Source organism: Chiloscyllium plagiosum, unplaced genomic scaffold, assembly GCF_037043375.1.
Source record: "Chiloscyllium plagiosum isolate Xiang-an unplaced genomic scaffold, Cpla_swu_hap1 HiC_scaffold_3, whole genome shotgun sequence".
NCBI lineage: Eukaryota > Metazoa > Chordata > Chondrichthyes > Orectolobiformes > Hemiscylliidae > Chiloscyllium > Chiloscyllium plagiosum.
Window position 1 is genome coordinate 60,295,974 of NW_028270141.1, and position 14,470 is coordinate 60,310,443.

The 14,470-nt window shown below is 39.1% G+C and overlaps 1 protein-coding gene across 3 annotated transcripts in view; it reads left to right on the forward strand.

Annotated features, from left to right (window-relative positions):
• msraa (methionine sulfoxide reductase Aa) overlaps positions 1–14,470 on the forward strand; it is a 524,419-nt gene that overhangs the window by 37,990 nt on the left and 471,959 nt on the right. Inside the window, exon 1 of one of the 3 annotated variants that reach the window (XM_043682296.2) lies at positions 5,881–5,964. The exons of the other annotated variants lie outside the window; for them this stretch is intronic. Coding sequence (XP_043538231.2) covers positions 5,940–5,964 — 25 coding nt within the window. The 5' untranslated portion in view covers positions 5,881–5,939. Of the gene's footprint in view, positions 1–5,880; positions 5,965–14,470 lie in introns of those variants that run through there. 3 annotated transcript variants of the gene reach the window in all.

Consider the following 14,470-nt stretch of genomic DNA (forward strand, 5'->3'; position numbering starts at 1 on the left):
AGGTGCTAACAAAACTGAAAATGATTTAAAACCATAAAATTAACACCAAGGAGAGAGACCCTACACAAACTGTTTTCTGTTTGCTGTAGTTCTGCTGTCTGTGTCAGTTTCTGGCATTGCAAAAGATAGTTTTGCATTTTGAGAAATTTTTGCTCTTGAATAGAAAAAGATGATTTCCTTTGGTTGGCAATATGGGACCGTTTTATGAATTAAAAATTTTCATGAAGGGAGTGAAGAGTCATAGAGATGGACAGCATGGAAACAGGCCCTTCGGTCCAACACGTCCATGCTGACCAGATATCCCAACCCAATCTAGTCCCACCTGCCAGCACCCGGCCCATATCCCTCCAAACCCTTCCTACTCATACCTATCCAAATGCGTCTTAAATGTTGCAATTGGACCAGCTTCCACCACTTCCTCTGGCAGCTCATTCCATACACATACCACCCTCTGTGTGAAAAAGTTGCCCCTTAGGTCTCTTTTATATCTTTCCCCTCTCACCCTAAACCTATGCATTCTAGTTCCCCAACCCCGGAGAAAAGACTTTGTCTATTTACCCTAATTATGCCCCTCATAATTTTGTAAACCTCTATATGGTCACTCCTCAGCCTCCGACACTGCAGGGAAAATAGCCCCAGCCTGTTCAGCCTCTCCCTGGCAACATCCTTGTAAATCGTTTCTGAACCCTTTCAAGTTTCACAACATCTTTCCAACAGGAAGGAGACCAGAATTGCGTGCAATATTCCAACAGTGGCCTAACCAATGCTCTGTACAGCGGCAACATGACCTCCCAACTCCTGTATTCAATACTCTGACCAGTAAAAGAAAGCATACCAAACACCTTCTTAACTATCCTATCTACCTGCGACTCCACTTTCAAGGAGCTATGAACCTTCACTCCAAGGTCTCTTTGTTCAGCAACACTCCCTAGGACCTTACCATGAAGTGTATAAGTCCTGCTAAGATTTGCTTTCCCAAAATGCAGCACCTCGCATTTATCGAATTAAACTCCATCTGCCACTTCTCAGCCCATTGGCCCATCTGGTCCAGATCCTGTTGTAATCTGAGGTATCCCTCTTCACTGTCCAATACACCTCTAATTTTGGTGTCATCTGCAAACTTACTAACTGTGCCTCTTATGCTCACATCCATGTAAATGACAAAAAGTAGAGGACCCAGCACCGATCCTTGTGGCACTCCACTGGTCACAGGCCTCCAGTCTGAAAAACAACCCGCTACCATCACCCTCTCTCTTCTACCTTTTGAGCCAGTTCTATATCCAAATGGCTAGTTCTCCCTGTATTCTTTGAGATCTACCTTGCTATCAGTCTCCCATGGGGAACCTTGTCGAATGCCTTACTGAAGTCCATATAGATCACATCTGCCGCTCTGCCCTCATCAATCCTCTTTGTTACTTCTTCAAAAAACTCAATCAAGTTTGTGAGACATAATTTTCCATGCACAAAGCCATGTTGACTATCCCTAATCAGTCCTTGCCTTTCCAAATACATGTACATCCTGTCCCTCAGGATTTCCTCCAACAACTTGCCCACTACCGACGTCAGGCTCACTAGTCTGAGGTTCCCTGGCTTGTCCTTACCTCCCTTCTTAAACAGTGGCACCACGTTAGCCAACCTCCATCTTCCAACACCTCACCTGTGACTATCGATAATACAAATATCTCAGCAAGAGGGCCAGCAATCACTTCTCTAGCTTCCCACAGAGTTCCAGGGTAAACCAGATCAGGTTGTGGGGATTTATTCACCTTTATGCATTCCGAGACGTCCAGCACTTCCTCCTCTGTTATCTGGACATTTTGCAAGATGTCACCATCTATTTCCCTACAGTCTATATCTTCCATATCCTTTTCCACAGTAAATACTGATGCAAAATGCTCATTTTGTATCTCCCCCATTTTCTGTGGCTCCACACAAAGGCCACCTTGCTGATCTTTGAGGGGCCCTATTTTCTCCCTAGTTACCCTTTTGTCCTTAATGTATTTGTAAAAATCCTTTGGATTCTCCTTAATTCTATTTGCCAAAGCTATCTCATGTCCTCTTTTTGCCCTCCTGGTTTCTCTCTTAAGTATATTCCTACTGCCTTTGTACTCTTCTGAGGATTCACTCAATCTATCCTGTCTATACCTTACGTATGCTCCTTTCTTTTTCTTAACCAAACCCTCAATTTCTTTAGTCATTCAGCATTCCCTATATCTACCAGCCTTTCCTTTCACCCTAACAGGAATATACTTTCTCTGGATTCTCGTTATGTCATTTCTGAAGGCTTCCCAATTTCCAGCCATCCCTTTACCTGCGAACATCTGCCCCCAGTCAGCCTTTGAAAGTTCTTGCCTAATACCGTCAAAATTAGCCTTTCTCCAATATAGAACTTCAACTTTTAGATCTGGTCTATCCTTTTCCATCACTATTTTAAATATAATAGAATTATGGTTGCTGTCCCCAAAGTGCTCCCCCACTGATACCTCAGTCACCTGCCCTGCCTTATTTCCCAAGAGTAGGGTCAGGTTTTGCACCTTCTGTAGTAGGTACATCCACATACTGAATCAGAAAATTGTCCTCTCCATCTAAACCCTTAACACTATGGCAGTCCCAGTCTATGTTTGGAAAGTTAAAATCCCCTACCATAACCACCCTATTATTTGTACAGATAGCTGAGATCTCCTTACAAGTTTGTTTCTTAATTTCCCTCTGACTATTAGGGGGTCTATAATACAATCCCAATAAGGTGATCATCTCTTTCTTATTTCTCAGTTCCACTCAAATAACTTCCCTGGATGTATTTCCAGGAATGTCCTCCCTCAGCACAGCTGTAATGCTATCCCTTATCAAGAACGCCGCTCCCCCTTCTCTCAGGAGAATTGTTTTTATGCAGAGAGCTATAATAGCATGGAGCATGTTCCCACATGCTGAAAGCAGGGCAGTGGGAAACATTTTGGATTGCTCCAGCAAAGAGATGGCAGTGACATGAAGGTCTCTGCTATTGTTTCCTGTGATTTGAACGGTTACAAAGGGAAATCCATTGAGAATAAAATTCAGTTTTTGATATAACTGATGATAGCTAGTACTAGCAAATTAACCTTCAAGTATTTATTCAATTCCCTTTGAATGTTAATGTTGAATCTGCCTGTTCAGAGTCACTACTTGGATGTTTTATGTAGACCCATAGAGATGTACAGTACGGAAACAGACCCTTTGGTCCAACCGTCCATGCCAACCAGATATCCCAACCCAATCTAGTCCCACCTGCCAGCAGGCGGACTATATCCCTCCAAACCCTTCCTATTCATATACCAATCCAGATGTCTTTTAATTGTAACAATCTCGACGACTTCCTCTGGCAGCTCATTCCATACCCGTACCACCCTCTACGTGAAACAGTTGCTCCTTATGTCCCTTTTATATCTTTCCTCTCTCACTCTAAACCTATGCCCTCTAGTTCTGGACTCCCCCAACCCAGGGAAAAGACTTTGATTATTTGTTGTGGTTCTGTTCGCCGAGCTGGGAATTTGTGTTGCAGACGTTTCGTCCCATGTCTAGGTGACATCCTCAGTGCTTAGGAGCCTCCTGTGAAGCGCTTCTGTGATCTTTTCTCCGATTCTGAAAGATCACAGAAGCGCTTCACAGGAGGCTCCCAAGCGCTGAGGATGTCACCTAGACAGGGGATGAAACGTCTGCAACACAACTTCCCAGCTCGGCGAACAGAACCACAACAACGAGCACCCGAGCTACAAATCTTCTCACAAACTTTGAACTTTGTTTATTTATCCTATCCATGCCCTTCATAATTTTGTAAGCCTCTATATGGTCACCCCTCAGCCTCTGACACTCCAGTGAAAAGAGCTCCAGCCTATTGAACCTCTCCCTATAGCTCAAATCCTCCAACCCTGGCAACATCCTTGTAAATCTTTTCTGAACCCTTTCAAATTTCACAACATCTTTACGATAGGAAGGAGACCAGAATTGCACGCAATATTCCAACAGTTGCCTGATGAAGTTGACTTTTATCAACATTGCTTAGACCCCTGCTTAAAGTAATGTTATCTAAGGAAAACAACAATCAAGAAAAAGAATAGTGGGGGCTGTAAGATTACTCAGGTAATTGAAATATTGTTTAATTGGCTTGTGCTAGAGAGAAATATCTGTTCGGAAACTAAAGTGTGCAGTTCCCCAATAGGAACATTCATGGAAGGAATGGGGTTGATGGGTTGCATTAGATTTTCTTGTTTCGCAATTTCATTTTTGGAAAATAAAATTGGCTTTAGTGAAAGATTCTGCAAAGTGACCCAGATTTTTTTAAAAATGGAAATGTGGTTTATTTTGTGTGCTTAAATTTCTGAATGAGGAATTCTGTTTGTTTTAAAACCATATATTCTAAAATATTAAACTTTATTTTCTGAACCAGAATGAGACAAAATGTTTTTTGTTCTGCGTTTGGTTTGACTTTTTCTTATGTTGCTAATACAAGAACATCAGGTTAGAAACAGCCACAAACGTTTTGATTTGTTATTTCTGTCCACAGTAGAGAAGTTTCTTTGGTATCTTCAAATAACTTGAACAGATGCTCTTGTACACAAATGTACTTCGGCAGTAGGTTCTCTGAGTTGGTACAGTGGCTGCCCATTATAGTGTAGAGGCTGCTGTGTTTAGCTGTTACTACAGTTTGTATACTCTAGTATCAACTGTCTCTGTATTATGCCCTAACCAGAAACAAAGGTCTGTTATAAATCATAAAAATTTGAATTTATGACCAGTTTTACTGGTTAATTATATTTGTGTTTTGATTTGATATTATGTGTATATTTTAATTTAAATTAAAATGCTTAGCAGGTAGTATAATCTAAGTGAGTAATACAGTTGCTGAAAGTTTAATTCACCAGAATATTGATAACCTTTTACAGGTTGATGGGAGATGCATAATTAAGTAAGTCAATGTTAAAACCAGTTGTAATAATGCTGGAGGTAGGTCCTGATACATTGATCATTACAGTTCTGTGTGCAAAGAGTTTGGTAATATGCATGGGCTCTTTTATGAAATAAACGTGAGAGATTTGCCACTCTGAAATCACCTGGTATTCTTTGTGAATAGAAACTGGAGCTGGTATTAAGGAGTCTACCGACAGGTTGGCCACCACCAAAGTCCTCCAAGCTGCAGGTGGTGCTTGTGTCACATGTGGACACTTCCAGTGAGGTAGAGGGAGAGAAAGAGAGAGAAGGAGAATGTGTGAGTTCTTTGCATTCTCTACAGTGCTTGTGAACTCTTTCTTTAATAAACTTTTAGTGGCATGTTATTGCACAGCAGATCAGTATGAAAAAAAAAAGATTGCAGCGTGTGAGGAAGTTGGCAGCTGCAGAATTGAATTCTGCCAGAATCCGGTGGCAGTTCGGTTGATCTTGTTTGTTTTGCGAAACGATCCAGGAAGGTACCTTTTGGGAGCTGGATTAGACAGATTGGCACTGGCTGGAGTGTTGCCAGAGATGCTTGGGATGGATGCCATGCTGAGAGAGTGCAAAGAAAAGCAGGCAATACTTGGCATAGCTGAATTGAAACAGTCTCCTTTGTTTGCTGGCTGTTGTTGTATTTCTCCTCCTTCCATTTCCGCCCCCCTCCCCGACAATACCACCAATCCCCCTCCTACCCCCCCCACTCTTCCACAACCCCCTTGCAAAGGAGTAAAATGCCATGGGGCAAAATACAGCTACAGGACTTAAAATTTGAACTTTTGTTTTCACAGGCTTGGGAAATGACTGGTTAGCCTGACTATTTAATTGTGACTAACTGTCTATTTATAACAGTTGTTGAAGGAGAATGTATGATCTTTTGCTATACAGATTGATTTAAAAAAAAACTATTGACTGCATTGCATTCATGGAGGCAGGTCAGACAGCTTGGATGGATTTCAGAGCGGCTGCATGAAAAGATGGCAATGGATTATTACAGTCAGGGTAAAAAAAGGAATTTCTTCTGCTTGGCATGGCTTCTGAGCTCAAAAGTATACTAGCAACAATTGAAATGACTATGCCCGGCTGTTGTAAACATTTATCCACGTCAAAAATTCCGACAATGCATTTTGCTTTTTCCTTTGATGTGGAATGCGGATAGCTTTGAAATTGACTGTGCACAGTGTTTTCTCCATCGGAATTTGACTTAATTTGCTTAAGAAAACCTTGTGACAAAGTGTTTTTTTAAAAACATGTTTTTGTACTGCATTGGTGGCTGAAATGTTTGGTTGGAGATGTGGCTTCCTTTTTTCAGTGGGGTTTTACAAAACTCTTTTAGGCCTGTAGTCTAATTTATAAATGATAATAAACGTTCTTCCCTTAATTTTTTATTGTTCTCATAACCTCACCATTTTCAGTCCGTATTAGCAGTTCGCTCTGAGTGATATAGTTGAAATAGGTCAAAATCACTGTTTGACCTTGAATTTAATTAGGTAGATTGTTTTTAAAAAGGGTTATAGGATCTTTAAGTTGAAGGTCATAAGCAATTTTACAAAAGCTTTTGAAATTTAAAATGAGTCTTGAATATTTAACATTGTACAAATCTCAGGCGAATCCTTTGGAGTTGAGATTTTATTGAAAACCAATCCTTTTTAACTTTGATAGTTTTTGAAATTAATCCTTCTTCTGTGCTCATTGGCTACTTCTTAGGGTCCTGTTGACTATTTTCAGAAACCAATGGCTTTGAATGTATTTCAGAAACATGATCATTATGCAGCAATTTAAATGGTTAATTTTTTGGAACTATTTCGGCTTATCTTGCTTGCCATGTGTCAAAACCCATTTTGTAAACTTCTGACAGCAACATGATGTCATGGATGTGTTCATGTTATCAATGAGCATTAGCTTCTGCATTTGAGAGTGAAATGTACACAATCAAATTATAGAAACTTGATAAAGGGGATCAGGTGTGACTTAGCTCAACTTTTTAATCCTTATATAAAACTTTTTTTAATGCATAAACAGTTTAAAATTGAAATGGGATTTGGAATTATAGTGCTTAATTAATCTAAGTAACAATAATTTTACAGGATCCTTTGGTCTTGCAGCATAAAGTACATTATTCCATTGCCATGTCTAATTTAACAGATCATTGAGGGGATGGTCCTTGAATACTAATTCTTTCTATCAATTTGATGTATTTATGGTAACAAAATGTATACACAACTTTTAAATCTGATGATTTACTATAAATTGTCATTCTGTTAAATCAAACACTCTTTGTGATAATTGTGGTAGTGTAATACAGGATTTGAGTTGCAAAAGTGCCGTATAGTGGAGCTGGTGTAACGAATGGTTCATTGAATTCAGCATTCAACATTTTGGCAACTCTATAGGTATTTTTAGTCAGGTAACTTTTTTTTATTAACCAGATAATCTTTGGTAAATAAATTAGGAATATTGTTGAATTACAAATGATCCAAACTTCCCAGCCTTTAAAGGCACTAGTGCATGTAGAATGGGAATTTCTCACTTGATGCATATTCTATTAATTATTAATGATGGTTCTTATTTAATAAGCTGTGATGCATATTAGCTTTATGAAAACCATCCCCTTTTTTGTGCTGTATAGCATATTAAGTACTGTTGAATATATTCTGCATATAAACGTCCAGTGCAGGACAACAACTGTTTAGGCTTTTATTTGAGATTTTCCTCACAAATGTAGCATTTTTGATTTTACAAGCTGCAGGCTATGGTGTAAACAGGGTGGTACCGTGCTCTTCAAGGTGTCCAAGATTCACAACCAGACGCTTTCTATGGATGTTTCAGCAGCCATGCTGCCCAGTGACAATGCAAACTTTCTTGTTAGAAGCAGTGATTGAGATTTCTTGATCACTCAGCTCTTCCTGCCAAAAATAGTCCACTTTTGTGCCTAATGAAAACTTTCTAAAATTGATGATCATTGCAGTTGATCATGTTCCAGCCTCTACCTGTGGTGGCAGTGTTATGTTTTTAGATGAGTAATCCAGATATTTGTACTAATGATTCTAACATTAATTCAAATATGACCATAACGGTCACAATTTCCCAGTGGAGAATTTAAATTCAGTTAATGAATCAAAGCCTGGAATAAAAAGCCAGTGTTATCAAATAGGCATTGTACACTACCATTCTGGATGTAGGTTTGCTCGCTGAGCTGGAAGGTACATTTTCAGACGTTTTGTCACCATGCTAGGCAATATCTTTAGTAAGCTCCCAGACGAAGCTGGAGGCTCACTGAAGATATTACCTAGTATGGTGACAAAACGTCTGAAAATGAACCTTCCAGCTCAGCGAGCAAACCTACATCCAGAACCTCAACCTGAGGTACAAATCTTCTCAAAACTCGCTAGCTACCATTTTGATGTTAAAAATCAATAATGTACCTAAAGGGAAGGAAATTTTGCATCCTCACTTGGTCTGGCCTATATGTGCTTCCAGATGCACAGCATTGTGTTTGTTGTTTAACTTCTTACTGAAATGTTCAAGCATGATCCTCTGTTAAATTTACTGCTACCTTCTGAGGTTAGTTGGGATAAGATAGAAATGTCTTCATTGGCAGTGACACTCTCATGGGAGTGAATTAAAAAAAAGTTAATTCTGAAGTACCTTCATAAAAACTGGAAATAAAGACTGAGGCCTTTCTGGCTATTAAAGGTGTAATCAGTGCGTAAGTAAAATGGTTTTATGCTCCCTCAAATGTCACATTCCTATCACTTACTTGGTATGTGGTAGTGAAAATACAATTGAGAATTTTGTCAAATATTGTATTAATATTGTATAGCTGTTTCCAGAGATAGAATTGTAGTTAGTACATAAGAAAAGAGTAATCCATCTGACCATTTGAATCTGCTCCAGTAGTATTCAGCTCAATGTCGCCCATTCCCTTTATCAAAAATCTCTCAGTCTCACTCATATGAATATACTGAATATGGAGCATCCATAATTATCTGGGGTCTGCAGTGCTCAAAACGTACAACCCTTTGAGTGAAGAAATTACTCCTCGTCTCAGTTTTAAATGGTTCACCCCTCCTTTTAAGGTTGTTTCAACATAGATTTCGTTGCCAGGGAAAACAACATCTCAATGTCCACACACAAGTTGAATAAAGTGGAGACTCGAGCATGGCATAATTATGTCACCTTTTAATTATGGAGCTTTTTAAAAGTTTAAAATAAACTGTGTATAAGGAAAGTTAGAATCTTGACAAACAAGGAGACATTATGCAAGGTGAGTAAAAGCATTGTATAAGACTTAGAAATGCAAGGATATTTTGAGAAGGCAAGTCCAGTTTGAGTCCTGATACTTTCTAAACCATATCCTTCACTGAAGTTATTTTAAGCAGTAGTTCCACATTTATATTCAAATGTAAAAATGGCTGCAAATATTTTATTTACTATCTCTGCTCAAGGATGATTGTATAGTGGTTTTATCCAACTTTAAAAATTTCCTTTGAACGATTTGACAACTGCTTTTTACAAATATTTTTCTGTCATTCACTATTCCAACTTGTAATCAGTTCTAATACTTGCTCATTCAGGATGCGTTGGGGTTTTTATAAATTCATTTTGTGGGATGTGGACATCGCTGGTTGGCCAGCATTTATTGCCCACCCCTAGTTACCCTTGAGAAAGTGGTGGTGAGTTGCCTTCTTGAACCGCTGCAGTCCACCTGCTGTGAGTTGACCCGCAATGCTATTTGGGAGGGAATTCCAGGATTTTGACCCAGTGACCGTAAAGCAATGGCAATATATTTTCAAGTCAGGATGGAGGGGAACTTGAAAGTTGTGATGTTCCCATACATCTGTTGCCCTTGTCCTTTTAGATGAAAGTGGTCGTGGGTTTGGAAGGTGTTGTCTGAGGATCTTTGATGAATTTTTGCAGTGCATCTTGTAGATAGTACACACTGCTGCTAATGAGCGTCGTTGATGAAGGGAGTGGATGCTTGTGGATGTAGTGCCAGTCAGGCGGACTGCTTTGTCATGGATGGTGTCAAGCGTTTTGAGTATTGTTGGGGCTGCATTCATCCAGGCAAGTGGGGAGTATTCCATCATACTCCTGACTTGTGCCTTGTAGATGATAGGCAGACTTTAAGGAGTCGGGAGGTGGGTTGTTTGCTGTAGTATTCGTAGTCTCTGACTTCCTCTTGTAGCCACTGTGTTTATGTGGTGAGTCCATCTGAGTTTTTGGTCATTGATAACCCCCAGGATGTTGATAGTGAGGCATTCAATGATGGTAACTGTTGAATATCAAGGGATTGTGGTTAGATTGTCTCTTATTGGTGATGGTCATATTTGTGTGGTTCACATGTTACTTGCCACTTGTCAATCCAAGCCTGGATATTGTCCAGATCTTGTTGCATTTGAACATGGGGTGTAAAAAGACTCCCAAATTTCCTGTCTGGATAATCATAGAATCATAGAGCAAGGTAACCTTTGGTCCAACCAATCCATGCCAACATATTCCCAAACTAAACTTGTCCCACTTGCCTGCTCCTGACCCACATCCCTGCAAACCTTTCCTATTCATATACTTATCCAAATATCTTTCAAAATGCAGTTATACCCACATCTACCACTTCCTCAGGAAGTTGATTCCATACACAAACCACCCAAACAATTGCCTCTCATGTCTTTTAAATCTCTCTCCTCTCACCTTAAAATATGCTTCCTGGTCTTGAAATTCCCCCAGTCTAGGGAAAAGACAACTACTATTAACTCTATCTATACACCTTATTATTTTATAAATACCTATAACGTCTTTAAATTTGCTTGACAGATGGCTTTCTTATCTTCAAAGTTTCTATGTTCATGTAAAGCCATTAAGTTTTTTCAAGTCCCTAATCCTATCCTTCTACTCCAAGGAGTAAAGTCCCTGGGGAACCTATTACTCAACCAGTTAAGTTCAGGAATCTGCCTCAGGGACCTCCTTTAAACTCAATTCAATAATTTTACAGCTTCCCTGAAACATGTTGGCAAAAACTGAATGCGACTTCCTGATGTGACTTCTCAAAGGTTAGCGGCAAAATCAGCCATTGTAGACAATGGAGATTCTAATTGGCCAAATTATGTGCTCTAGACAGCATTTCAGGAAACTTGTACATAATAAGAATAGAATCTTATTTTATGGAAATCTAAAGAGCTGGAAAGTGTGCTTTGACAGCAGTCTTCAGTTTAGTATGGACAGTGTTATCAATTATTATTCCAAGGATCAACAAAACATTTGAAGATTTTTTTTCGCAAACGTGTTTCAGCTGTATATATAAATTCAAAACAAAGGTGGAACATGTGTTGTACTTTTCAATGTGGGGTGAACAGGTCCAAGTGTGACTTGTTGAGCCTCACTGTGGAATTTTGGTGGGCTCCAAATGGCAGAAGCAACACTCATTTGGGAGCTTCTCAATTTTAGGGTGACACTTAATGAGCTACCGAATGAGCTACAGTTCTTCAGCATATTAAATGGGTCGTTGGCGTCAGTATTGTTTAACTGCTGAAGAAAAGGTCTGAAATTATGAAATGATTGCTGTATCTACAGGAGAGCAAGAGTTGCTCTGTTTTCAGGAGTACAGCTGTAATAGAATTCTAGCTATGCAAAGTCAGTCAGAAAAAAAACAAGACAATCAATATTGTTGATTTGTATGCTGCAGAACATGAGGGATCCCTATCTGGGGAAAATGTCAGGCTGGTGAGCACCAGCTTCACAAATCATTGCATGGTGATTGCAGGAAAAAGGTTCAATGACGACAGCAGGTAAATCAAAGTAGTGAAAGCCATTAACATGTTTCCAAGAGTACACTTTAGTCAACTGACTTTTTATCAAACTGTTATGATATTTGAATAGCTTTGTCAGACTATATTAGAGGACACAATCAAACAAGACACCAAATCCATCCTTTTGATATGTTAGTGGTGTGTCCCGGAATCATACATCAATGTTTATTGCAATGTTAGCAGAAAAGCACCTTGACTTATAGGAGCTATGCTGTTCTGTCTATCTGCCCAAACGTATTTAGAGAATAAAAATTGTGAGCTACTGGTGAAGTTTGCCATTTGCAATCATGTTATTATGGTGATAACTGACTTGGCTCAAGGAAGGGCAGGAGTTTGTGTTTAAATATTCCTGGGTACCAGGTGTTAGGAAGAGGCAGAAAAGGAAGTAATGGTGACAGTGTGGTTCAGAAGAGCATCACAGTACTGGAGGAAGTGGAGGTCCCAGAGGGTTCAAGGATAGAATCAATTTGAGAAGAGCTAAGGGACAAAAAGGGTATGAATACAGTGCTCAGTGTAGTCTACAGACCACTAATTACTCTGCAGGAAAATTGCAAAGAAATACGTACATTTTGAAGTTGTGTTTAATTATCCAACTATGGATTGGGATTGTGCTAGTGTAAAGGGCAAAGTGGGGCAAACATTCTATTAGATATTTTCTAATCAACCTCTTCAGAGATATTATTACATGCCTGTGCAGTAGATGGACTTGAATTTTTAAAAGATATTTATTTATGACAGGAATCAAATAGAAAACATGAAAGAGAGCCAAGGTGTATACAAAAGACTCAGAAGGGAGGTGAAACAGTAAGTAAGAGAAGTGAAGGGGAATTATAAGAAAACATTGGCAACCAAAATCCCAAAGTCTTTTATTGGCATGTACACATTAAAATGGTTGTATAAGGAGGAAGAGGGTCAAAAAGGGACCAAAAGGTGGATTTAAGCATGTAACAGAGGTATTGTTGAGGTGTTAGATGAATACTTTGTATCTATCTTTACCTACAAGGCAGGTACTACTCAGACCATGTTAACAGAGGAAGAAACTATTATCAGAAAGGTTTAAAATGAATAAGGAAGAGCTACTGGAAAAGCTGTAGTAAAGCTGTAGCAGTAAAGTTGAAAAGGCAATATGAACAGATGAGATGCATCCAAGGATTTTGAAGGAACTGAGAATAGCAATTGTGGAGGCACTAACTATGATCTTTCAGTCTTCCTGAAACTTAGGGGAGGTTGGTTAGACTGGAAAATTGCAAACATTACACCTTGTTCGAAAAATGTTGTAAGGGTAAGCCGAGCAATTGCAGGTCAATTGTTTAACTTTCTTGGTGGAGAAGCATCTAGAAACAATTATTCGGGTTGGAATTGATAGTCTCTTAAAATGTGTGGTTTGGTTAGGAAGATCTAGTATGGATTTCTTAAGACAATATTAATTTGCTGAAATTTTTTGAAGAGGTATCAGAAAGTGCTATAGGGTCATAGAGATCTACATAAGAAAGACCTTCAGTCCATTGAGATTCTACTGATCTAAAACAACCATCTAACTATTCTAATCCCATTTTCTAGCACTTGACCCCATAGTCTTGTATGACTTGGCATCACAAGTGCATATCTAAAAATTTCTTGAAATTTTATGCATGTTACTGCCTCTACTCCCCTTACAAGTAGTGAATCTCAAATTCCACCACCCTAGTAAAAATGTTTTTCTTCACATTTCTTAAAAATCTCCTGCCCTTTGCCTTAAATTTATGGCCCCTGGTATTTAATCCCTCCATCAATGGGAGAAAAGTTCTTCCTGTCTACTTTATCTATGCCCTTCATAATTTTATAAGTTTCAATTATGTCCACTCTCAATCTCCTCCTGCTTTGAGGAAAACAACCTCAGTCTGTCCGACCTCTCTTCATAATTGAAACCGTCCAGGTCAGACAGCATCCCAGCAAAAATCATCTGCTCCCTCTCAGTAAGACTCTAGCTGTGGCCTAATCAGCATTTTATGCACTAACAGCAGAACCTCCCTGCTATTAAACTCTAAACCTTTACTAATAAAGGCAAGGATACCATATGTTGCTTTAACCATTTTATCCACCTGACCTGATAGCTTAAGGGACTGAAATACATGCATAACAAGATCACTCTGATCTTTGGTTCTTCCCAGGGACCTACTATTCATTATGTATTCCTTTGCCTTGTTTGTCCTGCCAAATGCATCACCTCATATTTATTGAGATTGAACACCAATGAAGGTAAATGCTGTTTACATGGTGTACGTGGACATCCAAAAGGCAAAAGAAAGTTAAATTCTGTGTGGACCAAGTGTGAGGTGATTCATTTTGGTAGGAAGTACATGGAGAGAGAGTCTAAAATGAGAGATTTAATTTTAAACTGTTGTGCAGAAGCAGGCAGACCTTGAGTGTATATGAACAGAAGTCATTAGAGGTTGTAAGACAAATGTAGAGAGTAGTTAACAGAGCATATGCTAGAATTTACTAATGGAAGTGTAGAGTCTAAGAGCAAGGCGATTATGCTGAACTTGTACAATGTACCAGTTACTCCTTAGCTAGAATATTGTGTGTGGTTCTCTTCATCACACTTTAGGAAAAATGAGATGTCATTGGAGAGAGTGCATAGAAGATTTACAAAAATAATTCCACTAATGAGCAATTTCAGCTATGATGATAGATTGGAAAAGTTGGGATTTTCTCTATGG